The 15,619-nt window shown below is 33.7% G+C and overlaps 1 protein-coding gene across 2 annotated transcripts in view; it reads right to left on the bottom strand.

The window, feature by feature from the left end:
• Positions 1 to 1,974: 1,974 nt before the first annotated feature.
• LOC109087492 (phospholipase D1-like) overlaps positions 1,975 to 15,619 on the bottom strand; it is a 31,410-nt gene continuing 17,765 nt past the window's right edge. For both annotated transcript variants that reach the window (XM_042718269.1, XM_042718268.1), the window contains exons 12-26: positions 15,315 to 15,396; positions 14,916 to 15,026; positions 14,645 to 14,836; positions 14,292 to 14,487; positions 12,130 to 12,258; positions 11,847 to 11,965; positions 11,606 to 11,719; positions 11,341 to 11,451; positions 10,842 to 10,930; positions 9,931 to 10,044; positions 7,867 to 7,916; positions 6,418 to 6,552; positions 5,218 to 5,371; positions 5,015 to 5,132; positions 1,975 to 2,301 (exon numbers count right to left, since the gene is read on the bottom strand). In XM_042718269.1, the coding sequence (XP_042574203.1) occupies positions 2,077 to 2,301; positions 5,015 to 5,132; positions 5,218 to 5,371; positions 6,418 to 6,552; positions 7,867 to 7,916; positions 9,931 to 10,044; positions 10,842 to 10,930; positions 11,341 to 11,451; positions 11,606 to 11,719; positions 11,847 to 11,965; positions 12,130 to 12,258; positions 14,292 to 14,487; positions 14,645 to 14,836; positions 14,916 to 15,026; positions 15,315 to 15,396 (1,939 nt within the window). In that variant the 3' untranslated portion in view covers positions 1,975 to 2,076. The remainder of the gene's footprint in view (positions 2,302 to 5,014; positions 5,133 to 5,217; positions 5,372 to 6,417; positions 6,553 to 7,866; positions 7,917 to 9,930; positions 10,045 to 10,841; positions 10,931 to 11,340; positions 11,452 to 11,605; positions 11,720 to 11,846; positions 11,966 to 12,129; positions 12,259 to 14,291; positions 14,488 to 14,644; positions 14,837 to 14,915; positions 15,027 to 15,314; positions 15,397 to 15,619) is intronic.

Raw genomic sequence — 15,619 nt, 5'->3', positions numbered from 1 at the left:
AGATTTGCATTTAAATTGCTTCATAATGATTGTGTTTCAAGACTTCCAGGTTTGGGCACGGATCAGAGCCAGTTCCCCTGCGAAATGACGGCGTTAAAACTAATGCTCACGAGGATACAACTCATATTTTAAACCTCTGTAACAGCCGTTGGTGCCTAAAGGGCATGTTTTGATTGCATTTCGGTGTTAAAATGGAAAATAAGACAACATTAGAATATGATTTAAGATCAGCTATTGCAGTAAAACACCTCAAGGAAACCATTCACACAACTAAGAGTTTTTGCAATTTATTTGAAACTTATTCAGTGCAAATTTCTGAACAAATGCATTTACACAGATCGAAATGGAATCACGGTTAAAATATACCTTGTCTGTCAAATTCACAGTTAATGTAACTACAGACAACATGCTGGTTGTATGAAATGTACTAGAAAAGGTGGCACAGGAGTTGTTTCTCCCCGTGAGCTCCATGTTATTCAGCTGGGTTTGGCTTTGCTGTCACCAACTGATGCAGCAGCCAGCTTGAATCTTCAAAATCAGTTATACATATTGAAATAAACCGAAAAACATGTTGATGAATGTTAAAACAACATCTTTTCTATTTTAACAGATTCAGAAGCTATGTTTGATTTGTGCATCTTTTTCAAAGAAAGAAGGTTTTAGACAAAACTGACTATTTAGGCATTATTTAAGTGTGCCCACTTTTGATTTGGCTGTATATTCAGATTTATAATGCACATTTTTCACTAACTAGAAATGAGCCACAGAAATGAGAAACGAGTCGCATTATAATAGTAAAACAGTTGCATATTTTGAAACACTAACGTTCAAAAGTATGGGGTCAGTAAACATGATTTTTACAAAATAATTTATTTAAAATAAATGCCTTATATCCAGCAAAAACGCATCAAGTTTCCACAAAAATAATAAATAGCATAGCTGTTTTCAACATTGATAAGAAATGTTTTTTTGTTTCTGCACCAAATTAGCATATTAAAATGATTTCTGAAGGATCATGTGACTAAAAATGGGAGTAATGACTGATGAAAATTTAACATTACCATAACAGTAATAAATTACTATTTAAAATATATTAAAACAGTTGTAAAATTGTATATTTCACAATATTACTGTTTTACTGTAATTACAGTTAAATGAAGCCTTGGTAAGCATAACAGACTTCTTTAAAAGACATTAAAAACTCTTACTGATCCCAAACTTTGAATGCTAGTATATTCCAATACATTACTTTTTATTTCAGGGGGAAAAAAAGAACAGAACTAAAAACATGAAAATATCACCAAAAATAAGAAGAGTGGCAAACTGCAGAAAAAGGCTGACCCAATGATATTCAAACACCAAGGGACAATGTGAAAATGGTAATAACCGCTGACTCGTGAAAACCGACCTGTGTCACATTTGTGAAGAGGAAAATGTAAGATTGGACGCCACACGTTGCTGTTTGGTGATGAGAGGCAACCATTTCCTTCAGTTACTCAGCACTTTAATTCACAGACAGATTGTCTGGTCTCCCCAGAGCACTGACACTTAGACACAGGCAGCGAGGCTGGACAGTAAAAGCCTCTGCAGACTGGTTCACCAGACAGAAAACACATATCACTGTACTCAGACTGTCATGGATGCGTTTCCACTGGGGACGCTGTGCTGAAGACAAAATTATATCTGACAGGCCTTCCACTCTCCATTTTGGCCTCCACTTTGAGTGCTGCCTCTACACATTAGCTATAGCTATAGCAATACAATTCAAATCCACTTTATATGTACATTAGAATGAAAATATTTATTTAAAAAGCCCTTCTGTTTGGCATCTCAGAGAGGCGACTTTCATTAAATACATTATATTAAAAGCACAATATGTGCTGATAATCTCTTATAAAATATCATTATGTACATTTATAACATTGATAAAAAATACAAAAAAACAAAAAAAAATCTTCATAACAACCACTCCTCCTTATCAACAACAGAAGAAGTTTTGTCCACCATAGTGGTGTCTTTGTTTTTCCCCTCATGTTGGAAGTGGATTGTTGTTTTTGTGCTTCTTATTTGGTGCCATCAGGTCCAGATCTCAGTGGGCACCATGGCTTCTTTGGTGCCTACTGAGGGCATGAGGTTCTCCTCACAGAGGAACTCTAGTGGAAACTGGATCAGGAAGCCTCTAATCTTCTTCAGCAGCTCCTGAGCTTTAACAGGGTCCTCTTTATCAAGACCTGGTTTGAACTGGAAGCTCATGAGCTCCTGTTTGTTCCTTACCAGACTTGAGGGCAGACATCGGAAAACCTGCAATGCCACCACATCAACAGTCCTCAGTTTTATTTGCCGCTTACAATGTATTTTAAAATTCAGAACAGATGAGAAATTCATTTTAGTATGCTCATGACAATTTTTTTGGCAACTAAAGGACCTAAAGTTTAAGTATTCAAATAACAAACTAAATCCGAAAATAATAATAATAATAATAATAATAATAATAATAATAATAATAATAATAATAATAATAATAATAATAATCTGACAAAAGCACACAACAAAAATACTAAAACATAAATATAAATTTTAATAAAAAAAATTAAAATTAGGTATAAAAGCTAATTTAAAAGACTAATATATATATATATATATATATATATATATAAACATATTGTATATACAGTATAAATACTAAAATAATATTTAAGTGTACACAAACTAAAAAAACTGATGGTGGTTGTATCTAAAGATTTTTTTTCCACATATAAATAACAAAATTGCAGAAAGTATTTGTCGTTGTTGTTGTTTGGCTTTTATTCATCTTCTTAACCATAAACTACTGCTGTCAAATGATTAATCGCATCCAAAATAAAAGTTTTATTTACATAATATATCTGTGTGTACTGTGTATATTTGTTATGTATTAAGGATGTTCATTTTAACTGGTTAACCAAAAAATTAAAACTAATAATTCAAACAAATAAATAAAACAATTAAAAAAGTTTGAAAAGTCATTTTTTTATTTATTTTCAGTAATTTATAAAAATATCTGAAAAGGTTTGCTGCATGGTTAAAATATGCTACACGTATAAAATTTTTAGTTGTATAGGAAAAAAAAAAAAAACATAATTTGCATATAATAAGTCACATTTTATTATTTCATTCAGAAATAGGCCTAATGCCGATGCGAAATGTTTACAAACATTATAATAAACTGTAAACAAAGCTAGGCTATTTTAGTTCCCTTCACTCCACAACAAATTCTTTCAATTAACAGTATTTAGAAAAGAACTAAAATTAAAAATAAACCCTTTAAGAAGTTATAGCAATATAAACGACAAGCCAAAACGAATTCATTTAGGCTAAAACAAAACTGAAACCAATGTCGAGTCTCTCATTCGACACAAAATCAAATGTTTCCGTATTCGTGATGTATTTGAATGCCAAATTATTATTTATTATGTACTTCACGTGCGTTCCAATATCCATGTAAAACAAAATGTTTTGCATAACATCATGGCAGTACAGTGATAACACTTAATGGCACAGATTATACTACATATTTAAACTTTTTTTTGTTTTTTGACTGACTATTTTATTATGATAATGAACAGGCTGCATTGTCAAGGTAGCAAAGCTTAACTGTGTGCGCGCATACGGCGCCAGCGCAATCACTTGAATTCTTTCCAGTGGAAGCAACTACTCTTTTTAGTCATAAAGATAATCGGAACTGTAAATGGTTTGCCTTTGTGTACATTCACAATAAAAGCAAATCTTTGTGAGTAAAATAAGCCTATAGAAAAATAGGATGCCGCTTTCTGCCATCTGGTTTCCTTTCACACAGCACAAAAATGAACCAAAACTACATTTTTCGTTCATTTTCTTAATTATTATTTAATTAAAAATATATTTACTTTTTGGCATGTAGAATCAATCCCCGGGAATTTTTATTTTTAGTATTTTTAAGGGGTCATAGACACTTCAATTCAATTCTAATTTAAAATAATCTTGTCGGTTAACGGCTAATAATTGGTTAACCAGCGTCGGTTTTCAGTTAGGAAAAATAACCGAAAAATAATCTATTATGTATATATAAATACACACACATACAGTATATATTTCAAAAATATTTAGATGTATTTACATGTATATATGTTTATATTTATATAATTTTTATTATATATATATAAACATTTAATATACAAACGTAACATTTTTCTTAAATATATAGATGCATGGGTGTTTATTTATATATACATAATAAATCTACACAGCATACACACATATACTATGTAAACAAAAACTTTTATTTTGGATGTGGTTAATTGCGATTAATTTTTTGACGGCACTACCATGAACCAATTTTGCAAAACCTAGGTTACATATAGTTTAGAAATATGCAGGTGTATTTGTCACCATTAATTTTTTTTTTTTTAAAATAAAATGCCTAATGATGGAAGGTTATCATGATAAAGTGAGTTGTTGTTACTCAAACCTTGCACACACACACAAAAAAAATAATAATAAAAAAATAAATAAATATTATATATATATATATATATATATATATATATATATATATATATATATACAGACTTAAAATAATTATTAAAATTAATAATAAAAAAAAAATATTTTATGGAATGGAATGGAAGCCTTGCACCTTTAAGGAGGGAACTAAAGCTTCGTAATTGTGTGCGTGTATGTGTGAAACATTTGGTTGTGTGGCTGATGTGTGTGAGGTATTTACTGAAATTGCCAGCCTACAATGGTGGCTCAAAATAAGAATCTCTCATTCCATTAAGCCTCATTATTACTGGCCTGCCATGAGACAGCCAAACAACCGACTGAGTCTGAGAGATTCAACGGTGATTGAGAGCAATACCTATCTGACAAATGACTGAGCAACACCTCTAAATCATAATTCAAATGCTCCACATAACAGGAAGATGGAAAGTAGCCATCATAAATTCCATTACATGCCCAGGAGCGAGTGGACAAAGACACAAGGAATCACATGCACCTTCTCGTAGATGGTGGCGTTCCGACCCGAAATGCTCATCCAGACGTCTTTGTAGAATCCGTTGCTGATGGGGTCACTGACATCAATGGTTGGATCATCAAAGGCACCGAGAATGGTTCTGGTTTATGACAAAACAAAGAGTTTCAGCCGTGACTCAGTTGTTTTGCTAACACTAGGATGCTTGGCTTTCCATCAGATCTTACTTGAAGCACTCCAGTCTGAGCTGCAGAGCAAACTTGCCAGCCTGGTACTCTTGACCATCCATCACTGATGGCGTTGTTTCTGAATCTTCAAAAATCACAGCTACCTCGCTGTCCCTTTTCCCCAGCATGCTGCGGTCGTTAATGTTGGCAGAGCCTGTAAAATAAATTAATTAATTAAGAAGAGACAAGAAAAAGAATAAACAATAACTGGATTTTGTTTAAGGTGATATAACACTAAAGTAGTCTGAAATAAAATAGAATTAAAAATCTTTAAAATATATTCCATTAAAACAATACAAATTTAATAGAATATTTCATTTAAAAAAAAATCCTGGAAATGTTTTAAATAAATAAAAATGGCTAGTAGCTTTAATAGCAAAACAAGTCTGAGCTGTTTCATAGATTGCAATAAATATATATATAAAAAACCTGTGTGCTAAAAGGAAACACACTGGTCATCATGACTCCCTCAATCTAAAATATTAAGACAAATAATAATCACAGACAACAAAACAAGACTTTTTTTAATACTCTGCGATTCAATTTTATTCATTGTTTTATAAGTGATTGGATCTTGAGGCATTTAATTCAATAGCACACGAATCTTCCACCTACAGAATCAGACATAACTCAATTTCAGTGTGCGGCTAAATGTTCCCGTCTGCCTCCTTCTGATCTATGGCTTTCTTCATTTGATTTCTTGTATCTTCCCCAGAAATCTAAAGCTTTATCTGAAATGACACTCGCTTATCTTTTATGAGTTTCTTCCGCTCCTCGTAAAAAGTATTATTTGAACTTTTTTTTTTTTATCTTTGATACATCTTTCAGAAGACATGAAGATAGGTTTTAGCTTTAGCTGCAGAGCAAATGTCAATACTGCACATCTGGTAGTGCAGTCATGTGTAAACTACACAGACCACAATATTTTCCTCATAAAAAAAATCACTTAAATTGGATGCAAAAGTCTGTTGACGTCAATCTAGATATACAATTTTAGGGAAATGAGTGGGCAAATGTGAAAACCAGCTATTTATTTGCCAAGTCAATGATTATGTGTGGCCTCAACGTTTATCCTTCAAACTGACCACAGTCCTCCACAAGGGGGAGTATAAAGCTCTAGCCAAAAAGAAATTACATGCAGCGAGTTGCTTAACAATTACAGAGAAAAGCAGGCGTGGGAATGTAACATTGTTAACTCACCAATAATGACAGTGTTGTCATCAGCAATGAGCAGCTTGCTATGAACATAGATGAGCTCAGTCACCAGTCTGCCTTGCAGCTCCGCATGAGTCCTCAGACCACAAATAGAGATGTAGTTCATCCATTGGTCATCCACTGTGGGGGTATAAAGAGAGAATCGGGTGAAAAACAGAATGAACACCAATGCCATTTAGACCATTTCAGAAAGAATGTTACCTGAGGGTTTGACAAACTTTTTCCAAATCAAATCTGTTTGACACTCTATTTAAACTTGAGATTTTAAGTTAATATTTCAAATTAAAATATAATATTTTAAGTTATTAATATTTAATATTTTAATAATTTAACAACACATTTGCATGTTCACTGTTCACCAAATTGGCTGTAAAAGTCATTTCAACTTAAATTATAAAACTTAATTTATAAATGGACTTGTGTTGAAATTGTGAAATTGTGTTGGAATATCATATAACTTAAAAAAAAGTTGAAAATGGTAAATTAAAGTACATTAAAGTAATGGAAAGAGTGTGTTACCATTTAAATTATTCATACAGTCACCAAATAAAATATATAATTTTTTTAAGTACATTTTATTTTGATTTTAAATGTTAAATTATTTATTTCAATTTTCTTTTTTAATATTTCATTAATTATCTTTTTAGTAACTCACAAACCCTCAGATTTATGTTTAGTATTCACTTCATGATCTCCAAATAAGCTTTAAAACTTCCCATATTACATACAATAAATAAAAAACTCTCTCTGTATTCACCCTCTTGTTCTTGTTCTATAATGTTTTATTTTTGTTTAAGTTTTGAAAAATATATTAACTAAGAAAGAAAGAAAGAAAGAAAGAAAGAAAGAAAGAACGAGAGAGAGAGAGAGAGAGAGAAAGAAAAAAGTATAAATAAATAAAAAAAAAAACAAAATATAAAGAAAGAAAAAAAAAAAAAAAAAAAAAAAAAAAAAAAAAAAAGAAAGAAAGAAAGAAAGAAAGAAAGAAAGAAAGAAAGAAAGAAAGAAAGAAAGAAAGAAAGAAAGAAAGAAAGAAAGATGAAGGCCAACACTAAACAGGCTGGGTGTTCTTCCAATATAAATCCTTCATAAGTCAGTGTAAATCTACAAGTTTAGTGCAACAGCTTCATACATCCCACGTCAGCTCATTATTGGTGCAAGCAGACAATAAATTACAAGTAGTTCTCCTGTTGTCCTCCACTGTATGTAACCATTTAGCCCATTTTGAAACTTATTTACATTTTGAAAATTGTGTTCACCTTGTCTTATATGTTGCAATGTTGTGTAAACCACAGAAGAGAACTGATTACCACCACAGAGTCAGTTTCACATTAAATTATGTCACAATCATGTCAGCTTACCGCTCCTTCCCCAACATCTGACACATACAGAGAGAGAAAGAGAAAGAAGAGGGATGGGAACACTCAGACTTACTTTCTTTCTTCAGCTGAGCGATTATGGAGTACTCTCCTCTGTTCATGGTCCTACAAAAGCAGACATTCAGGCCATGATTACATGTGTTTTCAAATGCAATCGCGGAGTTATGCGTTCTCTCAATAACTTAATTCATTATTATTCTCTAGGTTACCATTGTATCTACCAAAAGCCAGCTTATAAACCACTAAACCCATCTTGCATGTAAAATGTGTCAGGAAGCTGCAGAAAAACCCCAATAAATTAATAAATAAACCTTGCAGCAGTTTTCCATGTTTACTGTGACACTGAAGCAGTGCTTATTTCCATTTATTATCCAGACGAGTGAAACAAGCATTTAACACTTGGCTGTGCCTCTTACGTGTGTAATGGAATGAATTGGTAAGCTGGCACTGGAAAACAAAGGCACACTGTCTAACACGGGTCATTATCCTCACATCAGCGACATTTACAATTTTCTTTGACAAATTCCTGCTTTCATCCAAATGATATGCAGAGAGCGTGATCGGAAGGTTATTGTGGAGATGATGATGAGTTCATGAGTTGAAAGAAGCTGTGAAGCTGTTTAGCATGTTGTCAGACTCATTAAAGCTTAATCAGGGGAAGAGAGGAGAGAATGTGCCTGAGTTCACTAAAGAGGAAGCACTAACTGCGTCACTGGGAAACCAACTACTGCTGTGAACTCATGTATGACACTGCAGAAACAGGAACAGCCGCTCAAGTCGTGCTCAGTGTACATGACATGCTTGGTTTTCAACTTGAAAACAACACCGACCACATTTACCTCTTTAAATGTTAATAAATGTCCCTGGACTGTGAATGATACATTCACATACTACTGAGAAAGAAAGCAAGCCAATGTAATGGAAGAGCATCGTCGTTCACTGAAACTATATTTTCAGCAAATGAAAAAAATTATGTTAGGCAAAATAATTATAGTATAACATTCCACATCGACATATTCTCACCAAGGCTGTATTTATTTGATCAACAATACTGTCAAAAACAGTAATATATTAATGTATTTATTTGATCAACAATACTGTCAAAAACAGTAATATTGTGAATATTATTACATTTCAAATAACTGTTTTCAATTTTAATATATTTTAAAATTGAATTAATTCATCTGTTGGCAAAGCTGAATTTTTAGCATCTTTACCGCAGTCTTCAGTGCCACGTCACCCTTTCGAAATCATTTGAATATGCTGATTTGCTGCCTAAGTAACCTTGCTTATTATCATCATCATCAATGTTAGATCTGTGATATATTTTTTCTAAGATTCTTTGATGAATAAAAATTTCCAAAGTATGGCATTTATTTGAAACTGAACTTTTTGTGTCATTATAGTCTTACTGTAACTGTTGAAGTCACTGACTAAATTGCATCGAAAATATTGTCTTTTCAAACCTTTGCAGAAAAACACACCACTTGAAGTCTACCTTCAAAAGTGGTTTAAAATATTGAATAAATATTTAAATACCATAACACCTAACACCCAGACTTTTGTAACTGAGATCAGACAGATAAGATTTCATGTGCTTTTTTTTTTTTTGCCCTTTCCATATTTTTATGCTGTTGTCTGTAACGTGTTCAAATTTTGATACTGCCCCTCAGAAAAATCATCATTAATAGTAAAACATCTATTGCTAAAGACTATGCAAGTTTGCACCATTACCATCACAACCAATGAGAACATGCTAGCAAAAGTGAATGCAGGTTGTACAGCCAAAAAAACAAATGATTTTATAATAATAAATAATCCCCTGCAGTGAAAACAAATGAATCTACAGTATGTATTAAATAAGCTATTTAATTAAACATTCCTCACCCTGTCTAAAATTAACTAAATTTTTAATTCTTATACTGCAAAATAATAACAATAATAATAATAATAATATTAAAGAATCATTTGGGATCACAATCTCATTCTATTTTTTTTTGATTGCCAAACTCTGTATGAGACTCAGGTGGTCCGATTTTTACTGTCTGACCTGAGCTGCCCTTTTTTTGTTTTTTTTTTTTGCTCAAAGACACGTGTACAGCAACGGATTAATTCCTACCTGTAGTTGAAATGCATAACAGCCTGGAGTGCACTTCCTCCTCCTGTGGAAATGTCTCCCTCAAATCCAGGCAGCAAGGGAGTCACCACATACACACGAAAGGGCTTCTTCTCCCTGTGACACATTACACCAAACATCAATCCAATAAATTCATGGAAATACACACATGCTTATTCTTAAATCAAATATCCTCACTTCCATTGCCATTAAATTGCAAAACATCCTTTCCAACCCATTTCTCTTTTGTCTCATTCTGTGTGCTGCCTCTATGATTATAAAGCCATTATGAATGGCTCTTCTCCCAGAGAGCTCTTTAAGCAAATGCCAGCATTGAGACAGCACAAACAACAGTGCAGTATTTCAGAATTGGGGGCAATGCTTGGAATAACTAAATGAGGCATGTCTGACTCACATCAGTGCCGTGGCAGGTGCTGGCTTCTCATTAGCCATCAGTGTGCGTTAAAGACAGGTCTGTCTCTGCAGCTGAGCCTGTCTGTATGACAGCAGCAGAGAGAGACCTGTGTCTCCTGTAAATCACATACTGGACTGCATCAGTATGGGAGATGGTGGTAATTTACTGTTGATTTCATTAAAGCAGTAAAGCTCTACTAATATGTTTGGATGATATGGATATATACAGAAAGGATGGGTTTGTTTGCATGAGTTGAAATGCATGCACAGGGTTGTCATTATTTTTGAGGAAGTAAGATAAAGACTTGAGCAAAGGATTAAAAAAAATGTTTTTAATAACCCATCATGATAATCCGGTTATACTGTACTAATTTTGTTAAACATGTTACGGGGCAAAATTCCTAACAATTACAAGTTGATCAAATAAAATAAAATAAAATGGTCCAATTAATGGCAATGATCAACAATCAGTGTTAATGTATAAAGATTCTCACACTTACTTGTGAGCTCTGATGATTCGCTCAATAATGGCGTCACCAATCTTGTTGTAAACATGTTTGTTATCAGCACAGCTGATGAAAAACTGGTTCTGAAACAAAACAATGAAACAAGAAAAATCAGTTTAATTCATCAGGCATGTGAACACATTTTACTTCTGATAGGCTACAGTACATTTCCACAGAAAAATATGGTTATATAAGTTCTCGTATCATCTCTTACTATAAGTTCTCTTAAAATACATTTCCATATGTATAGATTTTATTTGATTGTTTTTACTTGGTGAATATCCAAGTCATGGTTCATCTAGAATTTCCACTGAACCATTCTTGTCATCTCCCCTGACATGCTCTGATAACCACAAGTGCATGTCATTTATCAATAATATGAAGCAACTGAAATGTCAACGGTGTTTTATAACTTATTACACATTTCGCATCTAAACTACCGAATCATATCACTGAACACTGACAGACAAAGTAAAAGTGGGGGATTGTGTACCTCAATGTAGATGAAGTGCTTGCTCTTGGCGATGACCTGAATATAGGCATTATGAATGGACTCCTCATGGTGCTTGATTCCCGCCGACCAGTCTGCAGCTGACCGCAGAACCTGAGAGACCATTTACATTTATAGCCATTTTTATAGGCATTTATGGCAAAGTTACTTAGTGTGCATGCAAGGTATCCGTTTTTAACAGCAGGTCTATGATGTTCCTTGTGTCAGGTTCTAACAGTTACAGCTACAGCCATTAATGCGTTCTCACCTGGACCTTGGTTTGGACACAGTCTGGCACTTGGTACTTCAGATCATTGGCAGTGCTGTGAGATTTGGGTAGGAGAAATGGGTAGGAGAGTGATCTGTACTTTGGTTTCATTATCTAAAGGAGAAAAAAAAACTGTTAATAATGCTTCTTAAAAATGTCAAAGCTTAAGGTCAAATTCAAGAAGCACACAGAAGAAAATTCAAAAGCTTGTCAAACATAAATAAGTTGAAAGTGTTCTCACCTTGGTGAAGTTCCAGCGCTGTATAAAATGCCTGGCCACATCTCTGGCTGCTTTCCCATGCACCACCGAGGAGATGTCATGCCAGGGCATTCTGGGGGTTGTGTACCTGTCAATAAAATCTATAGCCAAGCACATTGTTAAAAAAAGGAGGAATCGTAAACATCTGAAATGCATTGAAAAGACTGCGTTTAATAACACAATTAACCTTGGACTACCTGGATTAATGATCATTGAAATGAAGAAAACAAAAAGCGGCCAGGCAGTGGCTCAACGTGTGGCTCACCATCAAAAGGCTTGTCCAGCCGAACCCAGTCTTTGTAGACAAAGTTGCAGTAGTCTTTGCCGTGCCAAAAGCGTGTGTTTCCCATCAGCTCTCCCACTCCGGTCTGAAGACTGTGCATTGAGCCACTCTCTGAACACACAAGACATACAAAACAGCTATATAAGTCAAAGGATCTTTTCAAATAAAATGACTTGTGAATTACTTTCAAATCTACTTATTCTTTTTTCACAAAACGTGTAACCACAAGCATACTATAGACAAATAGACAAAATATGTAAAATAATAAAGGCTACACAGAATAGAATATATATGATTACATGTTCAAAAGTGCATGATGAATGATTCAATTGTTTTTTATTTTTATATATTAGAATTATGTATATTTGAATTATAATGCAATATTTTAAAAACAGTGAAAATCATTTAAATATAGTTTTTTAAATTAAATATAAATTACTCTAATTGTTTTAAAAAGAATAGAATTCTTATACACGTATAACTCATCATATATTAGGAGCTATCATGTACCTAAAACAATGCAGATTTCTGAATATTTCTTTAAATTTTTCATGATTTATTGTCAGTAAATGTATTTAGATTAAAAATAAAAGACTTGCTGCTTAGAATTTGAGTGTGGTCTCTTCTGAAACCCCACTGTGTATGCTGAAACGTACATGTTGCAAATAAAAAGAGTTTTAGTAACAATTCAGCAATAATTAAATAAGTGACATTAGAGCAAACAAACAAACAAACATCAGATTACTGACATTAAGAATGTCATTTTCCATGACAGTATTGATAGCCACTGCATGTGTAGTAATATTTTACATTTATCCAAAACGTCACACAGTAATCTAAAACTGAAAAATTAGTCGGAAACAAAAGACTGGTTATCTTAATAGCAAATTAATATGACTTTAGTGTAAGAATCAGCGACAAATGAAATCTACCCTGAGGTCAAAATAATTTTATTAAAGCATATCTCTACTGTCTAGTCTTTAAGCCAGTCTCAAATACACTTAATCTTCTCTCAGACAGACTGCAAACCAATCTATATGTGTGTCTTCTATGGCAGGGAGAACAAACAGAAAAAGCAAAAGCAAAAAAAAAAAAAAAAAAGGATAAGGCAATCGCCTGAGCCCGGGCAGGGTGTCTAGAGCTACACCTACCATCAGCCAGAGAGGATAAGCATCACTGCACATCCAACTGAGAAGAAAAACACAGCCAAGATCCACATACTGACTGACATTGACAAGTAACAGAGAATTTTTGACCTTTTTGCCACATTTACTAATCCAGACAGTCTATAACTGAATTTCAGTATTTTGTGATAACTGGATTAAGAAAATTGCAAACTGGGTAAAGTGAAAAATATATAATTAAAAATGACATGTATTACTGTACAGTGCAAACGTCCGTTTTCGCCAAAAAGCCAGTTATTTCTATCTTTTGTTTTATTGTGTCAGTAGGAAATAACAGTTTACATTTCCAAATATTCCATTTGACACTAACTGTAATAATCCAGTGAGTTTTATTCGCACAAGGACAGAGCTGGGTAGTAACTGACTACATGTTATCTGAATTACGTAATCATATTCCAAAAAATGTAAGTACCTGTAATTAAATTACATTTTAAAATACCCATTATCAGACTATGAATTACTTGATTACGTATATATTTCTTTCTAAAATGCCTACATGACATGCAGGTAAACAAATTTAATTTAATTTCTAGTAAGTGTGTCGTTTTGATTGATGATATTTTAAAATTATTTATTTTCATTTTATATTCTTATGACTAAATTAATGATTAGTTTTTCATTAAACTCACAAACCCCCTGCAGTTCCTCCACAAACCCTGACATAATGCTTAATTCACTTTATGTTGTTAATAACAACTAATGGAATATATTTGCATTTTAATATAAAAATTTCACAGTACTGTAGCTTTACAGAAAATTTGTAATTTACAGGTGAAACAAGCGGGTTGCCAAAAATTTAGGATGTGGATCTGAACAACGTTAAGCAAAAAAATGACAGTCCTGTCCAATCCCATATACAGTATTATATAACTATTGTAAATGGGAAAAAATGTGACCAGTACTTTAAAGAAAGTTAGCCGACATGATCAGTTTCAGTTTGGTCAGGAAAGAGTCTCTTACTGTTTGTGCTGTCGATGCTACTGATGCTCTCAGCATGGTGAAGGCCTCGTTGGATGTGATGGTACAGACTGAAACGTGTTTTGCGAGTGCGGCCAATGCCTTTTAGTTTGGGCAGGTCCATTGAGTCACCAGCCATCGACCGGCTGCTGTTTCCACTGGTGGACACTTTTTTCCTGGGTGTGGATGAATCCAGTCCCTAAGTCCCAAAACAGACATAATTCCACTTCATTATAACTGGGAGAAACATGAAATCACAGTCTAGAATTGCCAACTTCAAAGCTAAAAGGTGCATCATCCACGGGTGTGGCACAATTAATGTAGCATGTTGATATGGACATGATGATGTCTCGAACCTGCTCCATGGTCTGAGCTACAGAGCGTGTTACACTTCCCACATCTGTCAGTCGGTGCTCACGGTCATCCCAGCGGCCATACGCAAGGTCAATTCCCCCAACGAAAGCAACTGATTGGTCAATAACTACAATCTTCTCGTGATGTGCCCATAAGTAGACAGAAGAGGACACGTGATCAGGGTGCCTCATCACCTGTTAAGAGAGAGGAACAGTTACAATCACATAAGATGTCACATAGGATGCAAAAGCATGTCAATCACATATAGCTTACCTTAATATTAGGGTGAAGATGCTTTAGTGTTCTTTTGCTGTATTCACTGTTGATGCCAAGTGCCAACTCCACTTCCTTATACAGCATAACAAAGATCCGCACTCCTTGTTGCTAAAACAAATACATACGTACATAATTTAAATAAGTACATTAAATCAGTAAATATGTTAAGTAAAAAACAAGCAAATAAGCAAATTAATACATTAAAGTTAACATAGTAAATACAAACTGCAATAAATCAGTAACTAAAACAAATAAGTAAAACAGATGGAAAATAAATTAAATCAACTAAATAACCTTACTTTGAACCTTAATATGTGTCTGTATATCCTACTTAATATTCATGTTAAAGCATGGCACCAGGGACAAATGCACTTGAATAACATTCAAGGGACTTACAGCCTTGCGCTTCAAAATGCAGTCGAGCCTCCAGCGATTGCCTTCCACTACAGGCCTCTTCAGAAAGATCTCAGGGCTCAGCCTGCACATTACAAATACAATCATATAGCAGATACAGCACAACACAAGCACACCGATTAAATTAAAATGGACACAACTTAATGTCTTAATACACGTCCTGCTCTTACTGTGAACATTATTATAAATTGAAAAAAAAACAAAAAAACGATAGACTAACCAGGACTTGTTGCTCTTTTGCTGTTTTGATTGCTTCTACAGTGCGTGCATAATTATTAGGAGACTCC

The sequence above is a fragment of the Cyprinus carpio genome, chromosome B2, assembly GCF_018340385.1.
Source record: "Cyprinus carpio isolate SPL01 chromosome B2, ASM1834038v1, whole genome shotgun sequence".
Lineage (NCBI taxonomy): Eukaryota > Metazoa > Chordata > Actinopteri > Cypriniformes > Cyprinidae > Cyprinus > Cyprinus carpio.
The sequence above is the reverse complement of the archived record's forward strand: the minus strand, read 5'-3'. Positions and strand labels throughout refer to the sequence as shown.